This window comes from Bos indicus x Bos taurus, chromosome 9, assembly GCF_003369695.1.
Source record: "Bos indicus x Bos taurus breed Angus x Brahman F1 hybrid chromosome 9, Bos_hybrid_MaternalHap_v2.0, whole genome shotgun sequence".
NCBI classification, from domain to species: domain Eukaryota; kingdom Metazoa; phylum Chordata; class Mammalia; order Artiodactyla; family Bovidae; genus Bos; species Bos indicus x Bos taurus.
This window is the reverse complement of record NC_040084.1, coordinates 92376830-92404410: the sequence shown is the minus strand read 5'-3', so window position 1 is coordinate 92404410 and position 27581 is coordinate 92376830. Positions and strand designations below refer to the sequence as shown.

The following is a 27581-nucleotide window of genomic DNA, read 5'->3' as shown; positions in this document are numbered from 1 at the left end:
AACATTCTGTATGAATTCAAGAATGTATATTCTGCTGCTTTTGGATGGAATGTTCTACATAAATCTATTATAAATTCATCTGCTCTAATGTGGTATTTAAGTCCAATGTTTTCTTATTGATTTTCTGTCTGGATGACCTATCCATTGTTGTAAGTGGGATATTAGAGTACCCTACCATTGTTGTATTGCTTTCAATTTTTCCCTTTAAGTCCATTAATATTTGTTTTATATTTCTTGGTACTCATCTGTTGGATGCATACATTTCAAGTGTATATCTTCTTGCTAGATTGACCCCTTTGTCATTATGTAATGCTCTTCTTTGTGTTTTATTACAGCCTTTGCCTCAAAGTCTGTTTTGTCTAATATAACTACTCCAGCTCTCTTTTCATTACCTTTTGCATGAAATATCTCTTTCTATCCCCTCACTTCCTGTCTGTCTGTTCTTCTTTCTAAAGTGAGTCTCTTGTAGGCAACATATAGATTGATCTTTTTGGAAAACTCCATTCAGCCATTCTGTTTTTGATTGCCAAATTTAGTTTATGTACTTCTCAAGTAAGTGTTGATATGTATGTATTTACTGCCGTTTTTACAAACTTTAAAAAAATTAAATTCCATAGTTTTATCTTTTTACTCCCCCTCCATCTCATTTTATATTTTTGATGATACCTAGGCAAGGCTGGCCCCTGGACCAGATGCAGGGACTACCTATGGCTCCTGTGGCATGCTGGTGGACGTGCCTGGCCCCCAGAAAGGCCACAGGACCTGACCACAGCTGCTGTGGGGTACTGGTAGTGGGGCGAGACTCCAGATGAATCTAGGCAATTTCGATTCTTAGTGTGAAGCTCTACAAACCGTCTCCTAAAAAGGTATTCCTAAGTCTTTGTGTGTGCATGTCCTGTGTTGCTGGATGATGGTCATGATAACTGTGGACAGGTTTTTCCCTTTTTGTCAGTTTCTTAGTTAGTGGTTATTGAATAGTCACAGAGATTTTGTTAAAGTAGCAAGCGAACCTACTCTTTTCTGTGCTTACAATTCTTTCTTCTATTTTCCATTTTTCAAAAGCTTGTATTATTTTGGTTCCAATTCCTAACTGAACCCTTTGTCAACAAAATGAATCTTCAGAGTTGTAAGAATGCAAACATTGATGGTTGAGTAGAATAATAGCAAATTGCAAATGAGATGACAAACGAGCAGCACATCATTTCATCCTGGAAGAGAGATCACTGAGCCTGTTGAGGGACATTGGCATCCTCCAGTACAAACATCCAATGCTTTCTCCAGCTGATACTTTCTTATCTGATGGCTTTACTTTAAAAAAAAAAACTAAACCTTCATTTGATTTTCCTCTTCTTTCTTAACTGTGATCAAACAGTCCCACAGTTTGGCAAACTGCCTTATAAGATAGTAGAGGGCTTAAAACTTTCCAGTTCATCTAAATGGATCATGAAAACAGAATATTTCAATACGTGTTCATTTGATTTCTTATTTGCTACCAGAAAATTCATGACTGCTACAAAAAAAAAGTATTTATTTTTAGGAAGCTTGTTTTATGTTATTGCACCCCTCTGCTGTCTATTAAATCAAATGGATGTAATTCACTGCTTCATTCCTCAGCGCCTTTCCCTGCAGCACACAGGGGATTAGAGCACGCAGTGTGAGAGAGCAGCGGGAGAGACGGTTTGGAAGTGCTCTCCTCATCACAAATATGTGTCTTCAATATTTAGTTGTTGTGGCAGGAAAACAGCAACAAATACATGAACTGTAAACCATCTGCTTTGAAATATGTTCAAATATGAATGTTCATCTTGAAAAATGAAATCTATGGAATTCTGGCATCCACTTTGACTTTTGAGAGATGAACAGCTTGGATATGCAAAGAAGGGATTTCCAGACTAGCCTTCTTAAACTTTAAATTTTCCTAAACTCAGAAGTTAAATAATTCACAACCTAGACAGGAAAACTTTCCTCTCAGTTTTAAACTTTAAGGGAAAACACTGCTCGAAAATCCTGCAAATGTATCTGTGTATGGATTTGTATAGAACTGTCTTATGTTTTAAGAAGCAGAGAAATGAATGTATTTCTGTGTTTGTTATTTAATATTTATTACATTTCTGTGTATGCTGGGCATGATATAAAATATAAAAAGCATGATAATTCTGACTTTCACCAGATTCCTAAAACCAAAAAGTTAAAATTGGCAAAACAGGAGACTTTGAACTGTGCCACTTGGTTTGGGGATAAGAAATGATGAGTTAGTCTCTCTGCTCACTTTTGAACTGTGGTCCTGAGGCTATCAGCATCAGTGCCCTGTAAGAAGTAGCTTTCTAAATAACTCTCAAAAAGATTTTAGGTGACTCCATAAATGTAAAGATGAAACGTGCTGCAAACTTACGTGAGCAATGAGAAAGATGAAGGCAGGAAAATGGACACCAAACAAAGCACAAAGCCCTCTGGGCTTAGCAGACCGCATCAGAAGTGACTGCAGGAAGAAGATTGGAAGCAGGAGTCGTTTTTCCTTGCTGTTTGATGTTTTGGGAGCTGATTCAATTGACCCTTTGAGAGACACAGAAATTCAAACTTATTTTCCTCCTTTTCTTCTTCATGCCATGTAATTTTTGACAAAAGTCAGTTTGATCCCCATGTAGAGAGCATTCTCCCTACAGTAAATCCTTTAGCAAGATCTCTTTGTGCTTCAGTGGCCCCCAGGTGGACAATCTCGGCCACTCCAGAATGTACTCACCTTTAAATGATTACTTTACTGCCACACATGTCCTGCCACTTCCCTGCTACCCTGTAAGCTTCTAAATAGTGGAACCCAAACTCTAACACCCTCTGAGCCGAGCATCATGTGATGAGTGCTGTGGTCTCAGTTAGCCTTCATTTGAAACTGGGAGACTTGGATGAATAAATTATGCCTAAGTGGGGAAAAAAGGTTTGAACCGACTAATGCCAATATAAGTTTGTGAAATAAGCTATTTTTATACAATATTCAGAGAGCACAACCTTTCCTAAAACAAAAATACAATATACTTAATTCAGCAAACGGCAAGATGTTGGTGATATATTTAATTTAATTTTATTTTAAAAATCAGGTATATTTCAATGCATGGCCTTTCTGAACTCTTTTCTTTTGTTCTACTTTTTCTTTAAAAAATGAATTCATTCAACATATGATTTATCTAACAGAGTTTCATAATTTTTACAACAAATGCTCCTCAAAATAACTATATAAATATCTGATACTATATGTGTCTATAGTTTTTAATTTACTTTTTTCATCTCTTTTCACTTTTGCTTTTAGGAAAAGGGGTAAAAACATGTCTAATGTTTAGAAATTTGGCAATGCTATTTTTATGCACTGTGAACTCTGCTATGTCTACAGGGAACTTAGATTTTAGTATGCAGCAGCAAAAAAGCTACTGGATGATCAATCTTGCCCTTGAGGATCAAAGTGTTTTTTTGTTGGGTCAACTGTTCAACTAAGAAACTAAAAAGAACAAAAAATATAATGGAGTAAATCTAGTCCAGAAATGTAGTGTGGGTAGTATGGAGTTTCTGTTTTATATACACGCAATTAACCTGCCTTTGTAAACATATCTGTTTGGTTTCCTTCCTACTTTCTCCACTACAGAAAGTCTGTTACTGGTCATCTTTACAAGGGAAAAAAATCCACATATTTTGTGTTGAGCTGGAAGAACCAGTGGGTGTATCCATTTAATTAGAAGGACTATATCTGCCTTAGAAACACACAGAACAAACTTCACTTGATTTTTTTTTTGAGAAAATCCTGAGAAATGAAATGAGCACAACTTATTAGCAACAAAGAACAATTAGATGAAGCTAGATTGAATGCTGAGCATTCATATCATTTTAGTAGATTTTGTACAATTTCCTCTCTTTAGATGCAACTCCATTCAGTTGACCTGAATTCTTAGGAAATGATTCAGATTGCTTTGATTTAAATTCTGATCTGCACAAATCTCTTCATTGCAGTAAAAACTAAGGCAGCCACTGGGGGCTGGATAGGCATCCTCAAATTTCCCTAGATAAATCAAAAATAAAGAGAGAAATCACAATATCATATTTCTCAAAACTGAGGACTTCTGGGGAGTGCAGAGGCTGGACTGAGTTGAACTTGTGTGTGTGTGATATAAGATACGATATTTTGTGTTTTATAAAATCTAATTCCAATATTGTAAACCAACCAGTGGTGTCAACAGATTATTCTTATATATGAATATACAGAATTTGAGAAGAAAAAGCATGTCCATCAATTGTACAATAGTGCTGAGCTCTGAATAAACTGAATATAATTTGAAAGTCACGTATTTTTTAATATGAGTAAACTAAACATGGTAAGTTCTACAAAAATAAAATCTGTGGAGAAAAATGCAGAAGCTGTCATGATTTATACTCTTATAACACAACTATGAACCGTCTTTTACGCTATGAATGAATAATAGATTTAACACATAGTGTCTCTGCATGAGTGTCAAGATGAGGAACAAACACATCACATTTTAGAAATAAGAATAGAACATGCAAAGATGCAGTGTTGTTTCTAAATTTTCTAAACTTTTAAATTTTATTTTTATTATAGCACTAGAAATAGTCTAGGCAATTAACAACAACAGAAATGTGACCACACATTATTATTCAGCAATATATGCCTCTCATTTGTAACGCCGTGTGAAGAATACAGAAGGCTAGAAAATTCCAGCTCTGTCTCACACTCACTGAATCTAAAATAGAGAAGATAGTATAAAATTCTGGAGGTAGTCTTTCTGAATTAATTTTTATAACCCAACTGAATAATGCCTCTAAGATATGTAAATCCTAAACACTTCAGAAATAACAAATCATTTCATCATGGAAGATTATTGGCTTAAAGAAATGAATATGAAGACTTTACATCTTTATATGCCTCACTGTTAAAAAAGCTACTGAGGATATTTCACTAACTGCGCTCTTACCTCGGGTTAATCTGCCAAAATATCTGTATTTCATATATTAAAATGCTCAAACTACTGCACAATTGCACTCATCTCACACACTAGTAAAGTAATGCTCAAAATTCTCCAAGCCAGGCTTCAGCCATACGTGAACCGTGAACTTCCTGATGTTCAAGCTGGTTTTAGAAAAGGCAGAGGAACCAGAGATCAAATTGCCAACATCTGCTGGATCATCAAAAAAGCAAGAGAGTTCCAGAAAAACATCTATTTCTGCTTTATTGACTATGCCAAAGCCTTTGATTGTGTGGATCACAATAAACTGTGGAAAATTCTGTAAGAGATGGGAAAACCAAACCACCTGACCTGAAACCTATATGCAGGTCAGGAAGCAACAGTTAGAACTGGACATGGAACAACAGACTGGTTCCAAATAGGAAAAGGAGTACATCAAGACTGTATACTGTCACCCTGCTTATTTAACTTATATGCAGAGTACATCATGAGAAACGCTGGGCTGGAAGAAACACAAGCTGGAATCAAGATTGCTGGGAGAAATATCAATCACCTCAGATATGCAGATGACACCACCCTTATGGCAGAAAGTGAAGAGGAACTCAAAAGCCTCTTGATGAAGGTGAAAGTGGAGAGGGAAAAAGTTGGCTTAAAGCTCAACATTCAGAAAACGAAGATCATGGCATCTGGTCCCATCACTTCATGGGAAATAGATGGGGAAACAGTGGAAACAGTGTCAGACTTTATTTTTCTGGGCTCCAAAATCACTGCAGATGGTGATTGCAGCCATGAAATTAAAAGATGCTTACTCCTTGGAAGGAAAGTTATGAGCAACCTAGACAGCATATTCAAAAGCAGAGCAGTCGCAGTCACTGCATTTAATAACCATGTGTCTGTGTGCTCAGTCGCTGAGTTGTGCCTGATTCTTTGCAACCCCGAACACTGTAGCCCTCCAGGATCCTCTGTCCATGGAATTTTCCAGGCAACAATACTGGAATGGATTGCCATTTCCTACTCCAGGGGATCTTCCCAACCCAGGGATCAAACCCACGTCTCTTGCATCTCCCGCATTGGCAGGCAGATTCTTTACCGCCACACCTCCTGGGAAGCCCCATTTAATAACTGTAACTTACACAAAATCAGAGAATGGACCAGGCCCAGACAGCCACTCCTTGGATCACTAAAGTATGAAAGAATATTCTCACTGACCTCATGGGTACACCAAGTGGGATTACAGGGGAAAAAATACAATTTATTCTGTAATCCCACAACTGTCTCCTTCATTCTTTATAGTTACATATTTTTAAAATATTTACTTATTTGGCTACATCAGGTCTTAGTTGCGGCATGCAGCATCTAGTTCCCTGAACCAGGAATCAGAACTGGGTCCCCTGCATTGGGAGCATGACGTCTTAACCACCGGACCACCAGGGAAGTCCCACCCACATTTTAAGTTTATGAAAGTTCCTCCATCTGTGTTTTTTTTTAGAGATTCTTCTCTGGTTTTCTTCATCATCTTCTGAAAGATTAACTTATATTTATTTACCCATCATTCTATGTTTTCTATAAAAAGCTTTTTCCAAAGAGGAAGAAAGGAAGTGAAGAAACTAAAATAAAGAACGTGGCAAAAACTCTATTAAAATGTTTTGCTGTATCCAGCCTTCAGCAGTTAGGTTATTTTTCAAATTTACATAAGGACTTATTATCATCCTGACTGCAATCATGTAGAAAATGAATGGGGTATAAAGTACATCAGGCTAATTTAATAAAACGAGCCTTCTTTTCTTGTGAAATCTTTGAAGAAAGGAATCATTAGACAGAGACTTGCCTTGTTTTCACCCAGGTCATGAGGCATGTCAACTTGGAGATGTGCCTTTGGCAAGAAGTCCTTAATTAGAAATTCCTCGAGAGCTGCTCCCAGTAGGTGCTTCCTAAGACAAAAAGATAAAATAACATAGCAAAAAAGCCCTTGCTAAGGATACAACAACCAGGCTGAGCTGAATGAAAAAAATAATTTGCTAACTGCAAACGAGCAAGGCTGTCATGATGGGATGCTGGATTTTGAATGAGAGTCTCTCCATCATATTAGTAGTAAGTATCATTTTTGTTATTCAGCTCTAAACATATACACTGCATACCTTGATTCTTCAGATAACTTGTATAGGAATACTAAGTAACGTGAAGTATTGCCCGGCTTAAAAGACTAAAACTTGTTAGAAAACATTCAGTAGATACACCTTGGTAAATCTTAATTTACTCTTGCAGAATCATGCAAATCATTATTTTTAAAGTCAAGTGGTTTCCATTTGCATCAGGTATGAATGTTTCTGTAAATCGAAGGAAGTGTTTGAATTAGACTATGACATTGGAATTTTTCTAAAGTATTTTCTGAGTTGATTTTTAAGGGTTTCCTCCTTCTTGACATCACTGACTTGAAAGATTATAGCAATGTTGATTAGGAGGGTTCTGTATTTTTTCATTAAATTCCTTAAAGTATACCCCTATGTATTTCAAATCTTTTTTAATAAAGTTAACAATTTCTTAACATGCTGATAACTGTTACAAAACTAACCTATAAGAAATAAGTATATGGAATGATTCTGATTGATATTGAAAAGCTTTTCATTTCACTTAAAAAAAAAAGACCCCAAGAACCCCAAATGATTTTGAGAAGAAGGAAAGGTTGAAGACAGTATTGACTGGCCCTTTTTTCCATTCTGCTCTAGCTCTCATGGCTGGGAGTGAATTTATATCTGTTTATCGACACATTCTATTGGTATGAAGAGGAAGAGTCTTTCCTTTATACACGAGTTATTCTGGGTGTAAGTAGATTTGGGTACTATGCATTAATTATCATTTCAGAAAACAAAATGCATTCTATTTCCCCCAGCTTCCCTGTTTCACTGTATCTCTTTCTTATGTCTTTATACATGGACAGTCTACCCTGGCTTGGGCTCGCGCATCTGCAGTGTGCCTGAATTTTAACTGCATGCTAATTCTATTACCCGTCAGTCGAAACCTTATTTCATTCATGAGAGGGACAAGTGCTGTAAGTACTAAGTTATTGAAATAATTTCCGTTGTTATGATCTATTAATATAAGTGCTATTGAAAACAAAGATGTACTTCACTATGAAATTCCCAATAATCCTGTTTAGATTGACATATGCTTCTTTGTAGAGAGGACACAATGCCTAAAACTGAAAATCGGAAATTGGTACACTTGATTTGTGTTTTCCTTTTGCCATTGACACCTTACATGACATTGGACTCATTGCTCAACCTTCCCCTGATGCATCTGCTTCATCGGAAAAGAAAGGCTAATAAGATTGACCTGACTCATGAAGATGGAAGCATTATAACAGCTTGAACTATTACCATTTCTGATTAAAAGGAAATAGATACGTAGATGAGTCAAATGCCACTAAAGAAGCGTCTCTCTGAGTTTTCAGCCCAGGAAAACACAATTAGTGTACATAGATTTTAATATGTAAATTTTAACCCCTAGCAGACACAATGGGGCATTTCCTAATTATGTAGATTTCACTGCGTTGAGTACTTACCTGTGTTTCCTGCCAAACAGAATAGCGCACTGTACAGAAAAATGAGACCTCAATAACCCTTCCAGACTAAATACTTTATCATACAATCTTCATAATGTTATGAATATTTAGATGTAGATGAATATACAGCCTTTCTTTGTGTAATAAGGAATAATTTATAGACCACTTAAACCACATCACTGAGGATGATGGTTATCATCTTCATTTTCTAAATTAGCCAGTGCATGATTATTAGCAGGTTTATTCTAGAGTTTTGACTTGTAGCCAGGGAACTACTAACTCAATCACTTTTATTGAGTTGGAATTTCAGCAAAGCTAGTAATAACCATTTGATTTTGCCTGTTTGACTAATTAATGGCCACTAATTTTTGTCTCAGGTAGGCCCACCTTTAGTAATTTAGAGGCAGAGCCTGAGTCTTGCTCTCTTAACTCTCATGACACTGCTATTGCTATGATTTTCCCTGAATAAGACTTTCTAATTTTTGTTACTCTAGTGCTTCAGAGGACCGTGGAGGAGGCAATTAGACAAAAATCTCAAATTCCACAAACTGGTTGCCTATGGAATAGTCATTAATGCAAGTAAGTGCTTATTATTAATTATCTGATTAATTTTATAATACTGCACATTCATTTAATAGTTTTGTTTATTCCTTCCCTGCCAAAGACTCACCCTTAGGTGAAAGAAATCTTTGTCTTCCATCTGACCATGCAAACCTTAATACAAATGGATTTTTAAGTTTCTAATTTACATTCATGCCTTCTCTTCTTTACCAAGCCTTCAATTTGTCAAGGAAAAGTTTATGAAACTTCATTTTCATTTCTGAATAATTAAGCTTGTTGATAATACCGTGGTAAAGACCCACTTGAAAAATAAGCACTTTGTTATTCAATATAATTCACATCAGAAATAAAATTGACCTATACTCAAAATCCCATTCAGTCATGGGAAAATGACTATCAACTGGTATCATGGGCAATAAAAAGGAGAAAAGCAAGATCATGTGAACGAGGTTTTGAATAGTATTGAGCTAGTGGATATAAAAGGATCTTGAAAAGATCTGAAGCTTTATAGCCATATAAATTGTTATCACCATTTCTTGAATTAGAAAACAAGAGAGTTCAAGATAAAAGCACTAGAAATTAGCATCCAAGGTCAAGGTTAAACTCTGATCAGGAAGAAATGAAGAGGGGCAACAACCAATTGGCTTGTGGTTTTGTTGGACAACAAAGACATTGAAATAAAAGGCTATCTGAACAATAAAGAGTTATGATTCAGGACTGTTTTCCTCAAACTAATTTAACTATAAAATGTTTTTCTCTTTTGTTTTTATCCTCTCATGCATAAAAAATAGCAGAATAAAAAGAACATTCAAAACAAATGTAGATTTAATTAAGCAACAAGACATGACAGACGGTGCCCCGGTGCCAATTAGCACAATTTTGGGTGTGTGCTAAGACAAGCAGGGAGAGCTCCCTACCGGCTGTCTTCAATGCCAGATTAAGCCAACCCAGGAAATGTTTGGAAAAGTTCTTCGGCATTTGTTAAGAATTAAGGGTAAATCTACAGCATGTCCTAGAGAAAACCAAAGTTTGGAGGACAAAGAGCAGGGCTAATTCATCTTTGTGTTCCAAGGCCTGCAATGGTGCAGAGTATATGTAGATGCCAATAATCTTTGATGAATGAGTAAATACAGGAAGGAATGAAGACTCAGGGAAGCAGATTTAAGCTCAGAAATGGAAGCCTTTGCCAGACCTTGAAAATTATCTAAAATTAGAATGAGGGTCCCCTGAGAGGGCTGAGTTCCCTGTTGGGGGAGCTGTTCTAGTGGAATCCAGACTGCATCTTGGAAAGTGCTTCAGAGAAGGAATTCAAGGAAACTCTAGGCTTCCTTTAAAGCCTAAGAACCTTTAATTCTGTTTTAAAAGAGGAGATAAAACACACTACAATGTCAGGAAGAATGCTCACTCTGCAATAGCTTTAAGGCAGAATTGGACTCTAAGAGAAAGTTATAAAGATATAATAGAGAGAAGGAACAAAAAAACCCCAGAGCATCAAAACATGTCAGAAAAGGAATCAAAGAATAAAGGAAAATATGTGTTATGCAATGATTTTTTTCTCCTTAAACCTTTGAGTATGTATATTTCTTCATGCAGAATCATATATCAATAGTATGTATGTATGTGTGTATATATATATATCAGTGATGCGTGTTGAATATCTGCCTCCTGTGCTCAAGATACCATGATAGGAACTATATATAACCTCCTGAAACTGGTACAGTCAGTAATGATTTCAGGATGGAGCATAATTCACAGGGACAGCAGTTGACTAGAAGCAGATGACCAAGTTATTTTATACCCCTGCTACTGATGGGTTGTGTGATCTCAGATAAGTTCCTTATGTTCTACTCCGTGGAATTAAAAACAAAAAAACACACCAATAACACAATCTATCCATTCTTATGAGATGTGCAGACTAGGTGTCAGGAGTGGATCTCTTAGAAACCTACAGACTTCAAGTCCCTCACTGCTGCCACTGCAAAGAGAATCAGATCAAGCGTAGCCTGGTGGGCAGGCTCCCACCACCAAGTCCCGCCCCCTGCACACCAGCTCATCCTTCACCACACCCCCTTGCCTTTTTCTAGCTTCTGGTGGTCCCTGAGCAGGCTGTGCATCTGCCCTTGCTATTGGCTCTGTCTGAAATGCTTGCTCTCTCCTTCTTCACTGGATAAATTGTCACCATATCCAGGGCTCCATGCTTAGCCAGCTTCTCCCTGAGCTGCCAGATCTGGGCTGTTGGGCTTCCTTATCTCTGGGCCCCAGGCACCCCTCCTACCACACAGTACAATTTCTCAGATTCTGATCACCTTAAAATGTGAGACTGTGCCTTATGCCTCTTCCCTCTCCTGGTTGCGGCACACAACCTCAATAAATCTGGTCAAACCTGAGGATGAGTAGGAAAGTTGGCCAGCAGGAAAAAAGAGATAGATCGAGGGATTTCTTGGGACAAGGTGCTAGATGTAAGCGTTCAGGAGTTGCCAAGGAACCGGGAGTGTTTTGGGGTGGACAAAAGATAGTGTGCGGGCAGCAAAGAGACTCAAAATGATGCCAGTCATCCACGATAATTAATTCACATTCTGCTATGACAAGACAAAGCAGGATGCCTGTTCTCCCGCTTTCCCTCACAAATCCCTGGAGAGAATGAAGTCTTCTCCCTGGCCCTCTTCTCCTTGAATCCCCACTGTTTGCCAGGCTCCCAAACGTCTCCCGGGGCTGTGCCAGCAGGGTCTGACTGCTTTTGAGAGCAGAGGCTCCTCATCTCCCACCGCCATGGCAACCAGCAGCCCAGCAGTTGTTTCCATTCCAGGCAGAGGCAGGAGGGTGGAGAGAGAGCGCTCTGCTTCTCCCAAACCCTGACAAAGCAATTATTACATTTCACATTGACGAAGAAACGCGGCTGGCAACTGTGCTTTTAGGAGGAGAAAAATGCTAAGCCCTGGTTTCATAGATATACCTTTGCTTTTCCCATTTTGTCCTTCTGGTGTATTCACTTGGGAGCTGCTGAAAATGTCCCCGTGCTTGCTTTATTAGCATCGCCCATTATGCTGCTTTTCAAATAGCCGACTGGCTTAATAGAGGTGTGTAACCTTGGAAGAAGTGCATCCTCGTCGAAGTTTGCGTGCCAGCCTCTAATTTCTCATCCGTTCCCCTATAAGTTGAACTGCAGGCTTTAATTGGTCAAATCATTAAAGGAGGTAATTAGAGCCTGGTGAAAGCAGGCTGGGGAGGAGGAGGGAAGAGGCAAACAATGGTATCTATGATCAAGGGCATCACCGAAAATGCAGTGACAGGAACTCTTCTTTTGGCTTCCTGCCTTCCTGCTTGCTTGCCTACGATAAGAGCTGCCGGAGCCTTCTTCAACCACTAATAAATCATTTTCAGAGCTCCATAACCTCCCTGGTATAAAAATCGTAGTTTTGCAGCCTCTCTGTTCTTGTTAATGCAGATCTTTCTGGACTCTGGCCCACAGTAGACCTTGAAGACCCTTCCAATTGAATAGTAGTACTTTAAGCCCAAGCTTCCTTCCAAGGGGCTGTGAATAGTGACCCTGGCAGCTCTGTCTGTCCCTGCAGTTGGCATCTGCTAGGTTCTAGGGGTGGATAATGACCCACAGGCAGCTCCTGATGCGTTGATTAGTTTGTAAACCTCAAGAGACACAATAGAGACAGGTTGAGAGAAGTGACCTCAGAATCGGGACGCTGAGAAAAAAATGATTTGGAGGCGCCACCACAGAGAACAATCCCAGAGGCCCAAATGCTTTCAGACCTGATCCCAAAGGGATGGCTACTGATCTAGTTCTGCTTGAGGCATGGAGAGTTCCAAGTAGGCGTCTCCCCTGTCTTGCCTCACACAATTTAATGTGATTTTCAAATGATTGGCATGCACAGAGTGCCAGAGAATATGTATATTCTTGCAGAAATAAGACCACAAATTTGAAAGTTTGGGGCCAAATTCTGGCTGCAAGAAACACAGCCAGAATTTGTCCCTGGGTCCTTCTTTCTAAAGGCTGCTTAATTAGGAGGTGACTAACTTCAAAATGACTGTTATCACTGACAGGCAGGCAGAGAGATAGCATAGAACTGACCACACTTCCAAGATTCTCCCTCAATTACGCTCCCTTTGATCTCCTGAAAAAGAAAAAGAAGGAAAGAAGGGAGAAAAAGGAACTTTCTCAGGGCAACTGGCTCTAATTGTAGCCTTTATGAATTTTTTTTCTGTTCACTCTTCAATAAAAGCTCCTTAGTTGAACTCCAAAGTTCACACAGCAATTAAATGTGCATTTGTAGTGTGTCCAAGATTGCAGCTCTTTTTTAACTGTAAAAAATATTTTTGTAAGAAAAAATAATGGAAAGACTGAGCCATAGCATTTTTTAGCATGGAACTCGAGTTAGTTCTGCAAATGTGTACCTTGGGACCTTCCAAGCGATTGGTAGAAGGTCCCCTGAAATACCATGAGGAGAGAGCCCATGTAGCTGGTGACACTGGATTTGCTGTAAGACTGAAGAAGCTCCTTTAAGACCGTGTTGATTTTTAAAATGTTTTAAAACGGTAAGTTTCATGTTTGCTCTTGTATTGGACTGCAGCTCCCTTTCAGATGACAAATGTTCCCAATTAACTTCAAATGGAGACATAGGAGCCAGACAGCTGGAAGGGAGCCTAGATATCATGGTTTAGTTCAACCCACCCCTTTTACAGATGAGAAAACAGGGACTAAAAGAAGTTAAGTAACTGAGACATATCCTCTTCAGTATTCTTTCTCCCACATGCTCATACCAAATCTAGTAACATGATTTTGATGACTAAGAAAGAAAAAATAAAAGCGTGTCACTATTTTATCATATACTTGAAGCAACTGTCACTGTAAACATAGATAGCACAGCTATTCATATTAAAATAACTAAAATGTATAAATGGAAGAATAGAAAATATAATGTCCGAAAAAGAACAAAATCCATCTCTCCCCTGATATCTATCAAGTCCCAGCAACCCTGGATTTGGTAGCTGGAATACCTTTGGTTCCAAGGCAACATCACAATAAAATCAGGGTACAATCTAGGAGAAAATGGATCCCCAGGTAGCTCAGTGGTAAAGGATCCACCTGCCAGTGCAGAAGATGCAGGAGATGCAGGTTCAATCCCTGGGTCAGGAAGATCCCCTGGAGAAATTGCAACTGGCTCCAGAATTCTAGCCTGGAAGATCCCATGGACAGAGGAGCCTGGCGGGCTACAGTCCGTGGGGTCACAAAGAGTCAGGCGTGACTGAGGAGCTGAGGGTGCGCACAGGCCCCACCGCGGCTGTGCTGTGATCAATCGTGTCTGATGCTTTATGATCACATGCACTGTAGCCCCCCAGGCTACTCTGTCTATGGTATATTCCAGGCAAGAATACTGGAGTGGGTTGCCATTTCCTTCTCCAGGTTCAAACCGGTGTCTCTTGCATTTCCTGCATTGGCAGGTGGATTCTCACTGTACCACCTGAAAATAAAACGACATGGAGATAGCTGGAGAAATGAAACATTTAAGATGCGAATTTTAAAGTACTTAGAAAAAATGGAAAGAATAGCTTTCAATACATTCCCTAAAGAGCTACCTTGTGAAAAGCATCTTGGGTTTTCATACTCTACCTCATTAATTTCTTCAGACTTGTTATGGGAAACCTGGCAATAGGAATAGATGAAGAGCTCAATATCTTTGCTCATTCAATAAATGTACTTAAATTTAGTTTATCAGTGGCAAGTTCATGTGGAAATCAACCTAATAGAAAGTAGATTGTGACCAACAGCTCATTACATGGGAGAAAGAAGCTATAGATGTAGACTATAAACGACCTAGATTTTACCCAGTGTTCCTTTTCTGACCATCACATGTAGGTTATGTAATGGTAAATACATTACTTAATTTGGGGCTTGAAGCTCAGTGTCTATTTCTGTAAAATGGGAATAACTCCTCTCTCTCTGGTGTGCTTTAGTCCACAGAGGGAGAATGGAAGAGAGGCATGAGCAGAGGTGTGAGGGAGAGGGATAAAATGCAGACAGAGGATTCACACCCACCTACAAAGAAGACTCCAAAGACAATGATCAGTCATCAGTCGTAGGAGCTCTTTGACTCTAGATTAAAGACACCAAGTGAGCTATTCAAAGAGTCTAGCTAAGCCCTTAGGAGAAATTCATCTTCAGTAAAGTATAGCCATTATTGATTAGAGAAAAGAAGCAATATAACTTAAAGGTCAAAAGATCAGGCTCTGGCATAGGCAGTTTTATCCTACCTTTTCCATCAATGGACCACTCTTAATTTATTAAACACTTATCTGTAAAATGGAAATAAGACTAGTATATGAGGATTACATGAGATCATATGCCTAAAGAATTAATAACAGCATTTGGAGTATAATAAGTATTCAGTATATGTTAGCTAGGAAAAAGATTACTTGTTTTTCAAAACTTTAAGATAATTGTTAGAAAACAGCTATTAAAAAATACTAGACAATGTCTATGTGGAACTAAGAAAATAGTTTCCTTTTTATATACGACATATTGCAAGAGACTGCTGCCGGGTAAGCTTTTCTAGCTCCATGGATGCTGAGACCAAACAAGGCAGCCCCTTCAGGGACACAGCCGCATATGTTGACAAATAGAACATTTAAGGAAAGACACTACCTCTTGGGTGCTCACCTCACTGAATCCTTAAGGAGATAGTCAACATCATAGACTCAGAAACACTCACATGCTTTGCATTCCTAAGTAAAAGCTTCAACCAAAAGTATAGTTGAATTGATTTCCAACTTAAAGCCTGTAGAAGTGCAAAAATACATATTAGCAGAGAAAATGCTACTCTAACTGCACATAGATTGTCTCTCTGGACCTTTCTCCCTTTCTGTAATCTCACTCTGCAATCATCACTAAGGACGTTCATGCTCAGTCGCTTCAGTTGTGTCTGACTCTTTGTTACTCCATGGACTGTAACCCACCAGGCTCCTCTGTCCATGAGATTCTGCAGGTAAGAATACTGGAGTGGGTTGCCATGCCCTTCTCCAGGGGATCTTCCTCACCCACGGACTGAACCTGAGTCTCCTCTGTCTCCCCCATTGGCAGGCATATTCTTTACCACTGAGCCATCAGGGAAGCCCTTACTAAAGATAGGCTGGTGCTAAGCAAGTGACAGGTGTTGAGATTTCAAGATGATCAAGTCTTGGGGGGTCAAAATCCATCAAGCAACGCAGGTAAAAGATCATCAGAACCATAATATCTGCGAAATGTAATCAAGGCACCATCCGTGACTGTGGAACTGAAGAATGCTTGAGAAAACAACTTTTGAATTGGGTCTTAAAACAGGAAGACTGCTTTGCAGGGCAAAAAAGGGAATGGCTCTGTTAAATGGAACTCAGATGACAGAGAGAAGAGGACAAATAGGAGATGACGTTTCTAAATATATCTGCTACTAGAACCAAAGGCCACCAACTTCACAGAAACTCCTGCTGTTTCCTTTTCCCTCACTCCCCTCACCCACTCCAGTATTCTTGCCCGGGAAATTCCATGGAGAGAGGAGCCTGGTGGGCTACAGTCCATGGGGTCACAAAGAGTCGGACATGACTGAGCTACTAAATAACAACCAAACCTCAACTCACAGTGTACAACCACGGTGACCCCAGAACTCACCCACAACTGTAGAGACTTAGAATAGTAGCAGCCTCTGTGACTTTTCACTGTGGATGCGGGGGTGGGGGGGTGGGATGTCAACTTGGAAATTACCTATCTTCTTGGTAATGAGTTCTCATTTCACACTTGAATGTGATCTCAATGGCGAGTATCAACTGGCCACCCAGCAGGGCTCCCATTGGCAGGAAGAGCCTCAGGATATTCTCGTCTGAATGTTGTGGCTGCTGGCATGCCCACAGATTTCAGAAGACAAGAAAGTAGCAGTGGGCATAGACTCCTTAGGCCAGAGGATTCTGTGATCTGAGCTTATTCTCTTCACTTGGAATTTAGACATCACCAATTCCCAGAATTAGAAAACTAAAGTTTCTTCTTAAGAATATACTGAGAGGTTTAGTTTCATAAATATTTATTTTGGTCCACTGGGAATAACACATGTAAGTATATGTGTGTATGTGTACATATATGTGTATGTGTATATATACATATATATACACTAAAATGTATAAAGTAAGAATAAAACATGTAATGTCTGAAAGAGAACAAAAACACCACTGTCTCTTCTGGTATCTATATCATATGTTATATGCATATATATGTGTGTTTGACATACAGTATTCTAGAAAAATACTTTCTGATTTCTTGGGAAATAAGAGATGTGTGTGTATGTCTATCTTCTTATATATATGTATTGGGTGGAATATATATATAACTAGCTTGTATATCATAATACCTATTCTATTTCCAGAATGATTATATATTTATAATTAAATTATGGTGAATTGAAATTTACTTTATGTCTTAATATAGTTAAAATGAATATGGTGATGGGTTGCACAGCCAAATTTTTAAAAAACATGAATGTGCTGAATCATACAGTATCTTCAAAAGTATTCAGTTCACTTCATTCAAGACACTAGGAAAGATGCACAGATTAATCTTGCTTGGAGGTTACAAAAACCAGAACAGAGAAACTTGACCAGATAGACATTGAGTTTTTGAGTAACCTCAAAGGAAGAAATTAACATGGTTCGTGTTCCGTGTCGTCCCCTACCCATGAGTGGGTGAAGCCACTCAGTCGTGTCTGACTCTTTGCAACCCCATGGACTGTAGTCCACCAGGCTCCTCCATCCATGGAATTTTCCAGGCAAGAGTGCTAGAGTGGGTTACCATTTCCTTCTCCAGGGGACCTTTCCAACCCAGGGATTGAATCCCGGTCTCCTGCACTGCAGCCAGACACTTTGCTGTCTGAGCCACCAGGGAAGTAAGCGCAAAGGAAGGAATTAACATGGTGCCTGTTCCGCGGCGTCCCCTGCCCGCAGCCATCCACGTCGTGGCGCATTTGTTTAACCTGGAGCACTACTACTGGAGCCAGTCGCCAGAGGCAGAGGGACTCGTGGCTGCACTTTCCAAACTTGGTGACACCCCGAACGAGACCTACCTCAACCCCATCCGGACCTTCCACACAGTGAGTTCTTGCATATTACCTCCTTTCTCATCCCCTAAATCCTTCCTTTTATGATCCCTTTATAAGGAATCCTGTATTTCAAAAGCTTTTGATAAAAATTTTTTAAAAGCTAGAGAGCCAGTTTCTGCCAAATGGTAACATCAATTTCACCTTTTAAAAGAAGTTCTTTTTCTTCTGCCATCATCATTGCTAAGAGGTTATGAGCAAGAAAATTTGATGCCACTTAATTAGTTTATAGCAAAAATAAATAAATAAATACACCTAAACAAGGAATGAAATAACCTATTAAACCTTACTTTAAGTTTTTAAAGTAGCTCATGATTAGATATTTTTTGCCAATATTAGAATCATAAAGAATGTGAAGTGCCATCTAAATTCAGGGATGATGAATTGGATGTCTTTATTTTCAGTTTGCAAATTGTTTTCTGGATTGCTTTTCCTGTGTCATTTTTGGCACACAAATGACTAGCTAGTTTGCCAAATCTGATGCTGGACAGAGCAGCAAATTCCATAATGAGACCTGCATGGCCAGTGACATCATTAATGCTAATTAGTTGTGTGTACATATAAGAAACAAAAAGAAAACCCAATGTGTAGCCTCAGAAATCCTCCTAAAAAGACATTTCTTTCCTTTAATTCACCTCCTGCCTGTTTTCCTGGTTGATCTAAACTTTTGCCATGTACTGCCTATCATATTGGAAAATGTATGCTGCATGTTGACCAAGATCAAAAATCTGTATTGTCCAAGAAGAGCCTAAGACAATACTCTCCAAAATGGAAATTCCTCCAGTACTGTCTGGGCCATCTCTTTAAGTGACCCTTTTGCCCATTAGCCTTACTTGAAGAAGCAATATTCAAAGTCTCTTTCTGGGGAAATTCTTCCATGTCATGTCTTCTAATTATCCTACAGTGATTTTGAAAATCAGGCCATTGATCTAGTAGAGCTACATTTTCTTAGCTGACAACAATTAGAAGCTACAGAGGCCCTAAGCCTATGGGAATGGAAGGCCTTTGGTGTACTTACTGGAGCTGCAGGATTTATCTGGGCACCTACTGGGGTTAACTCTGTCCCCCATTAAGACTCTGGGAAATCTGTTGTGATACATAACCAAGAATAAATCTCAAGATTTTGAAGAGACTATACAATAACTTGTATTTATTACAAATACTTTTAAAGTAATTTGAAGCAAATTAAACATGATTAAGCTACTCCCCATATGGCTATTTCAAAATTTTAAAGGCAATATACTATGTAAGTACTAATTAAGGTCAAGAAACCTTCTAATCTAGGATATTTAGAGAAAGATGGGTACCCATAACACAACATGTACATTATAGAGCATTTCTAATGAGACACAGAGGAATTGTTTTAGATGATCCCTTGCAACTCAAACCAGTCTATAAATATGTCACAAGAAGAGGGAAGTGGGGATTTGCTTTAATAAGCAAAGAAGAATGATTTGAAATTAGCACACCATGTGATATCAATGGATTTCTAAAATGCCTGAGTACAGTGGGAAAAAAAAAAAAAAAAAAGGTCTTTTAAATGTTTTAGACATAACCCTTTCAGTTTTATTTCCACTGTTTGCTCTACAAAGGAAAAAGTAAACAACAGAGAAGTCCCTGTTTAAATTACCTCAAGATCTCAAAGCGGCCCAAATCAATGAGATTTTACTGACAAAAAATACAGTGTGCATTTATGGAGCTCATAGTTGTCTCAAAGATAGAAACACAGTGTGTGAATACTAATGACTTGACCAGAATATGGCAAACTCCCAATAAAACAAAATGTTGTATGATTCATATTCTGAAAAGCTATTTAACCATCCTCTACACTAACAGGTCAGAATTCTGGCCTTGTGGCAGGGTCTATCTAATAAGAATAGCTGTATCTTTATTGATCACCTAGGATTTACAAAGCCGTATTCCAAGCCTCATGAGGTGGCATGAAAGAAATGCAAGTCATGGTCCTTCCAATTAAAAATCGAGAGCAAGGAATAACTGCCAGGGGAACAGAGTGTGCAGCTGCTTTATTAGGGATGCCCCTGAGGGACCTCTCCAGAAAAGTGTTTATTAATGTTAAGATGCAATTAAGCATGGTGAGTCTCATTTTTATTTTAAAAATTAAAAACTTGAAACTCGGGTTTTTTTTTGCAGTATTGTATCCTAAAATGCATTTTCATATATTGTCCTAATTACAATTCAACATCATCAACTTTGGCATGCTGGCTGATTTATACAGATGGGGAAAAAAATAGTTAACAAAATGACATTGGACAAAATTTGAGCATAGTGAATTCCACCCTCCGGTGGCAGAGGAAAGGATAAGAAGTGCCTTGTTAGAAGTGTATGGGGACCCTTCCCAAGGTTAATGTGCTTCTGACTAGTACATTGTGTATTGCTCCCTGTTTGGATTCTCAAATGTTGATCCTAAAATGGAAAAACAGAACTGAGTCATTAATGTGATGGTGTTTGTTTCTTTTAGAACACAATCACTGAGTTGCTAACTACAATCGCAGGCATTACTGGCCTATTGATCTCTCTGGCTTTGATCTTGATCATGACCTCTTCCACCGAGTTCATCCGGCAGGTGTCCTATGAATTGTTCTGGTATACGCACCATGTTTTCATCATCTTCTTTATCGGTCTGGCTATCCACGGAGCGGGGTGAGTCCCTTTGACACTCAGTGAGTAAGATTTTATCTCTGTGAATCTCAGAATAGTCTAGAAAGTCTTTTGGATGGAGGAGCATGACATGCAGGACAGATGGACGCAGAGAACGTATGAAAAAGCAAATTCACTATGCCAAACATAGTGAATTTTTTAGTTATGCTGGAAAAAAAAGCAATATAGATGGTTAAGGACTTCATTTTTTCTAACCAATTCTGTTGGGAAATTTTGACAGGTATATGGGAATTTTAATGAAAGCTGGATAACAATAGATCTATATTTTATTTAGAATCTATTTCCACAATCCAATTTATATGGGAATCCTTGGGATATATATTTTTGATACTCAGATTTTACTTTTGCTGGACTAAAATAATCCATTAGGAAACCCCGTGTGGTGGAGGGACAGAGTGTGAGATGACCAACCTGATCTAGGCTGTGCCACTAGTCACCAGAGTGACCACTTGCAAGCCATTTCAATTTTTTGAACCTCAGTTTCCCCATCTGGCATCTAGGATTCCTTTTTGCTCAAACATCCCATAAAATGCTGTTCTGGCATTCAACACCCACCTGATATTCTTAATTCTTTCATCAGGAAGCTAGAGTAGCATCATCTGAAATATAGGACCTTCAAAGATAATGTTTTTAAGTCTTTACATGTTACCAGAATTGTGCAGGAGGCAGTGATGAAAACCATCCCCAAGAAAAATAAATGCAAAAAGGCAAAATGGTTGTCTGAGTAGCTGTACAAATAGCTGAGAAAAGAAGAGAGTGAAAGGCAAAGGAGAAAAGGAAAGATAAGATATAATCTGAATGCAGAGTTCCAAAGAATAGCAAGGAGAGATAAGAAAACCCTCCTCAGTGATCAGTGCAAAGAAATAGAGGAAAACAATAGAATGGGAAATACTAGAGATCTCTTCAAGAAAATTAAAGATACCAAGGGGGCATTTCATGCAAAGATGGCACAATAAAGGACAGAAATGGTATGGACCTATCAGAAGCAGCAGAAATTAAGAAGAGGTGGCAAGAATACATAGAACTATACAAAAAAAATATCTTAATGACCTGGATAATCATGATGGTTGAGCACTCACCTAGAGCCAGACATCCTGGAGTGCAAAGTCAAGAGGGCCTTAGGAAGCATCACCACGAACAAAGCTAGTGGAGGTGATGGAATTCCATTTGAGCTGTTTTAAATACTAAAAGATGATGCTGTGAAAGTGTTGCATTCAATATGTCAGCAAATTTGGAAAACTCAGCAGTGGCAACAGGACTGGAAAAGGTCAGTTTTCATTCCAATTCCAAAGAAGGGCAATGCCAAAAAATGTTCAAACTACTGCACAATTGCACTCATTTCACACACTAGTAAAGTAATGCTCAAAATCCTCCAGGCTAGGCTTCAACAGTACATGAACCAAGAGCTTTCAAATGTTCAAGCTGGATTTAGAAAAAGTAGAGGAACCAGAGATCAAATTAGCAACATTCGCCGGATCACAGAAAAGTCAAAAGAGAATTTCAGAAAAACATCAACTTCTACTTCATTGAGAATGCTAAAGCCTTTGACTGTGGATCATAATAAACTGTGGAAAATTCTGAAAGAAATGGGAATACCAGACTGCCTTACCTGCTTCCTGAGAAATCTGTATGCAGGTCAAGAAGCAACAGTTAGAACTGGACATGGAACAACAGACCGGTTCCAAATTGGGGAAGGAGTACATCAAGGCTATATATTGTCACCCTGCTTATTTAACTTATATGCAGAGTACATCATGCTTGTGCGATGAAGCACAAGCTGGAATCAAGATTGTCGGGAGAAATATCAATAACCTCAGATATGCAGATGACACCATCCTTATGGCAGAAAGTGAAGAACTAAAGAGCCTCTTGATGAAAGTGAAAGAGGAGAGTAAAAAGGCTGGCTTAAAACTCAACACTAAAAAAACTAAGATCCTGGTATCTGGTCCCATCACATCATGGCAAATAGATGGGGAAACAGTGTCAGACTTTGTTTTCTTGGGCTCCAAAATCACTGCAGATGGTGACTGCAACCATGAAATTAAAGCTTGCTCCTTGGAAGAAAAGCTATGACCAACCTAGACAGCATATTAAAAAGCAAAGACATTACTTTGCCAACAAAGGTCCAAATAATCAAGGCTATTGTTTTTACAGTAGTCATGTGTGGATGTGATAGTTGGACCATAAAGAAGGCTAAGCATCAAAGAATTAATGCTTTTGAACTGTGGTGTTGGAGAAGACTCTTGAGAGTCCCTTGGACAGCAAGGAGATCAAATCAATCAATCCTAAAAGAAATCAGTCCTGAATATTCATTGGAAGGACTGATGCTGAAACTGAAGCTCCAATACTTTGGCCACCTTGTGTGAAAAAAAACAATGCATTGGTGAAGACCCTGATGCTGGGAAAGATTGGGAGGAGAAGGGGACGGCAGAGGATAAGATGGTTGGATGGTGTCACTGACTCAATGGACATGCATTTGAGCAACTCTGGGAGATGGTGATGGATAGGAAAGCGTGGAGTGCTGCAGTCCACAAGGTCACAAAGAGTCAAACATGACTGAACAACAACAACAAACTAGTTTGTCCCATATTAATTATTTCATAAATTGATGTTTTTTTCCCACGTTAAAATTTTAAAGCACATTCATATAAGCAGATAATCAGTTTGACCCCAACAACAGTCCTGTCCAATGAAGACGGCGCCAGTATTCCCATTTCATAAGGAGGAAATAGATGCTCAGAGGGTTAAGTGATTCACTCAAAATCCAAGGACAAGTAAATGACAGAGTCAGATGCAAGACACTGGCTTTCAGACAACCCACCCTTTAGTGGTAACAAGCCCTGGAGATCAGTCTCTACTTACATGAATAAAACATTCCTCGACACTTGTGAGAATGTGATTGGTGATACTGCAAAGCCCTGCATGGCTTGCCAGAAGCTCCTCTTCTGCTACCCACGCTCGCTGGATACTCTGTCCTGCACCCATTCTCCTGCCCTAGTAGCTGTTGAGTGCAGGGGGCTGGTCTCAGAGGTGGGCTCTGTTTCTGCCCAGGTCTGGAAGGGCAAGCACACGGCGATGGAGACCGGATGGCCGGCCGAAAAGGTCACCCACCTCGTGGTGACTCTGGGTCCCATGTGGGGCCCTCTGGCAGTTCTTCTCAGTTTGCACCTCCCAGCAAGTCAGCCGCCTCCTCCAACCTCCCACCCCATCCTAGATGTACCCCCAATCTTAGCCTCCCCTTCTTGCAAGGGGGCTGTGTGCCTTCCACTGGCTCTGCCTGGTTAAGAGCTTCCCCATCATCCATTAGCTTGTCCAACACACAAACACAGAAGGGAAAATTGCCCCCGGCAGCATATTTAACCCTAAATCAACTAGCCATCCCTCGGCTAGTCTTTGGAAACCTAGTTGTCAATGTTCACGTTGATGCTGCTGCTTGGCTAAGGGCTTTCTAGCCTCTTTTAACTTTAAAATAGCTGCACTTGACTCTCCTGAATGTGTCATCCTTCACCCTGACTGTATTTGGGGGATGGGGTGTGTGGTATGTAGTCCCCAAGCCTTCCACCCCAAAGGCTGTCAGGCCTTCCTTTCTCTCTGAGCTCTTCTGCCGATGCCAGAGTGTTAACCCCTGGAGTTCACTTGAGAGCTCTTCATAATTCACGTGCGTCTAGAAGACCTCTTCACAAAAATTATGCATGCATCGCCCTGATCCTTCCTCCTCCGCATTCACTCCATGGTGCATTGTAGGAGCACAAGAGGATTTCAATGGGCAGTGTTTCACTGGAGATATTTTTTAATATCCAAATAACATTTCACAAGATGAAATTTTTTTTTTTTAGTCATTTTAACTTAGTTGAAAGGCTTATTTTGGGATAAGGGCCTCATTTAATCTTCTCAGCTTGAAGTATTCTACAGCTACTGTTTACAGCAAAAAGTAATTTGCAAATTCTATACAAAAATGCCAAGTAAAGTAGGATTATTGCAATGTGTTAAAGCCCACTAATCTTCTTATTATGGGATGGCATGGATGAAGACATAAAAAGTTTAAAATTTTTTAAAAAGATGCTTACTGCATTTGAGAAATGTTCTGAGGTCCCTTGGGATACAAGAAGAATTGTCTGAGGCCTGAGAAGGAAGGTGTTAAAATTTACAGATTCTTTTCATCTGGCGTCTATTTTATTCACTCTTCCTATGTCTGGGCATCGTTTGCTCATGGGAGATTCACAGATAGTTTTGCTCATCTAACTCAAAGGGATGTTACCAAGTTTGGATGACTTCCATAGAACAGACTAGGACAGAGGCCAGGACGGCAGTTCTCCAGGCCACTTCCAAGGGCGTTGCTGCACCCTCCTCCCAGGCAAAAGCGGCTGTGTTACTCCACAGGCTACCCAGGACCTGAGCAGCCTAGTGTGATGCGAAGCACACACTAAAGCTTCATGTGATGCTAAGCTTTCTCTGCAAGGACCATGTTCCTCAAAAAATAAACCCATGTATTTTACTCAAAACACCTAGGAAGTGAGCAACGCCTAGGTTGTATGACCTCAGTACCCCACGCGTCACAGCCCGTGCACCAGTAGATAAAGGAAGGAATTTGCCCCGAAGCAAATTGTCCGGGGTCAGTTGATACCGCATGTGTAGGAAATCTAATATAGGAGGATCACAGGACTCTTGATCCAGTGCTCCATTCACGAAGGCCAACTTCTTCTTTCAGTCTCCAATTCAACAATATCATCTTAAAAGGCACATTTTACATCGACCTTTCTGGACCCCGTCAAATACTAAGCCTGCTCTGGGTCACTGGGGGAACACATACCATTATTCAAGGCACTTCTTTTGACTTCTTCACTTGACAACTTGAAGGTGCTCAGAAACAAACCAGGAAGGGAAGAAGTTCAATAAATTCACAAAAGACCCAAATAGTACAGTTAGCCAATTAGCCCGAATCAGCAATCAGGACAAGATGTAACCTAATTAGATTCAACAGTCTACAAAAGGATGTGTTCAAACAATTTCCTTCATTATGAATTCTCTAATGTAGACACTTTCAATTTAACACAGGATACCACCGAGGGGCACTTCTTTTCTGGGCTCTTCAAAGTTGCTTGAAGCTTCTTAAATTCCTATTTTTAAAGAAGCTCAGGGAAATGCACCCCAGCCCAGATTGCAAGACAGTGAAAGTGTTATTGTAGAGTCCGTCATAGTCTATGTATCCGTGGCAATCACAAGGCACAAAATCACTTTCGAATCTGAGGGCTTTATTATTATTTTTTTTAATAACAAGCCGGATTGTTCGAGGCCAAACCCCTGAGAGTCTCCTGCTGCACAACATCACCCTCTGCAGAGACCACCCGGAGGAGTGGCAGGTCCGGTGCCCCGTGCCTCAATTTTCTGGCAAGGAACCTTCGGTAAGAACGAGCCCAGGAGCTTTTAAAAATAGCTGTCGCCACAGTTAAAATAGCTAGAGCTTTTACATGCTTGAAAAAAAGAACAGCCCCGTGTCACCACGAGACAAAGCCAACTCTTTATTAAGAGTGCTAATGGAGGACTCGAGTTATGGATAATTTCAAAAGAGATCCCCTGCCAAAAGCACTCTGTTCTTTTTGAAACGTGTTCTTCCACTTACATTTAAATATGGATGTCTGAGAGCATGGGATTCAGAGCCCCGCACGCACAGCCCTGTCTCTGGAGGAGTCAGAAAGCGGTGGGCTAGCCACCCTCTGCTCTCCGCACAGTCGGCTCCCTGATGCCCTGGGCGACTGCCCACTCCATCCTGAGGACTAAGAGCATCCCTTCTCAATGAATGTCAGGCAGTGCCCAAGTGAGAATCAGGCCACCTTTGCAAGCTTGCCTTCTTTCTTTCCACAACTTACGAGACAGAAAGAAATTGAAAGTACATACATTTACTTCCTGTTCTAATTAAGCTTCTATTCCTGAAATAATGACAATATTAGACCAAAATAGACTTAATTAGAGTAGATAATAGTGTCCAAAATCTCAAAAGTAAGATTTCCTGGGTATGCTGTCAGGATGACAGTTGATGACATGCTGCTGCTGCTGCTGCTAAGTCACTTCAGTCGTGTCCAACTCTGTGACCCCATAGATGGCAGCCCACCAGGCTCCTCTGTCCCTGAGATTCTCCAGGCAAGAATACTGGAGTGGGTCACCATTTCCTTCCCCAATGCATTCATGCATGCTAAGTCGCTTGAGTCGTGTCCCACTCTGCGACCCCATGGACAGCAGCCCATCAGGTTCCTCTGTCCACGGGATTCTCTAGGGAAGAATACTGGAGTGGGTTGCCATTTCCTTCTCCCAATTGATGGCATAGATAAATAGAAATAACAATTTTCTTCGGTCTTATCATGTGTCTCAGAACAATGCAAACCTTGGGACAGCTGGGTAATGTGTAAAAGAAAGTGAATGAAGCCAGCAGATTAAAACAAGGAGGAAACAAGGGACAAAAAAGTGCATGGTTGTGCTCAGTCATGTCTGACTCTTTTGCGACTCTATGGGCTATAGCCACCAGGCTCCTCTGTCTATGGGATTTCCCAGGCAAGAACACTGGAGTGGGTTGTTATTCCCTTCTCCAGGGGATCTTCCCCGCCTCCCAAGGATTGAACCTGCATCCCTTGAATCTCCTGAATTAGCAGGCAGATTCTTTACCCCTGAGCCACCTGGGAAGCCAAAAGATATTTA

General features: G+C 39.8%; 1 protein-coding gene across 1 annotated transcript in view; it reads left to right on the top strand.

The window, feature by feature from the left end:
* Positions 1-7007: 7007 nt before the first annotated feature.
* NOX3 (NADPH oxidase 3) overlaps positions 7008-27581 on the top strand; it is a 66041-nt gene continuing 45467 nt past the window's right edge. The window contains exons 1-7 of the mRNA XM_027552181.1: positions 7008-7055; positions 7691-7786; positions 7903-8013; positions 9021-9105; positions 18061-18206; positions 20692-20873; positions 26170-26293. Of these exons, the coding sequence (XP_027407982.1) occupies positions 7008-7055; positions 7691-7786; positions 7903-8013; positions 9021-9105; positions 18061-18206; positions 20692-20873; positions 26170-26293 (792 nt within the window). The remainder of the gene's footprint in view (positions 7056-7690; positions 7787-7902; positions 8014-9020; positions 9106-18060; positions 18207-20691; positions 20874-26169; positions 26294-27581) is intronic.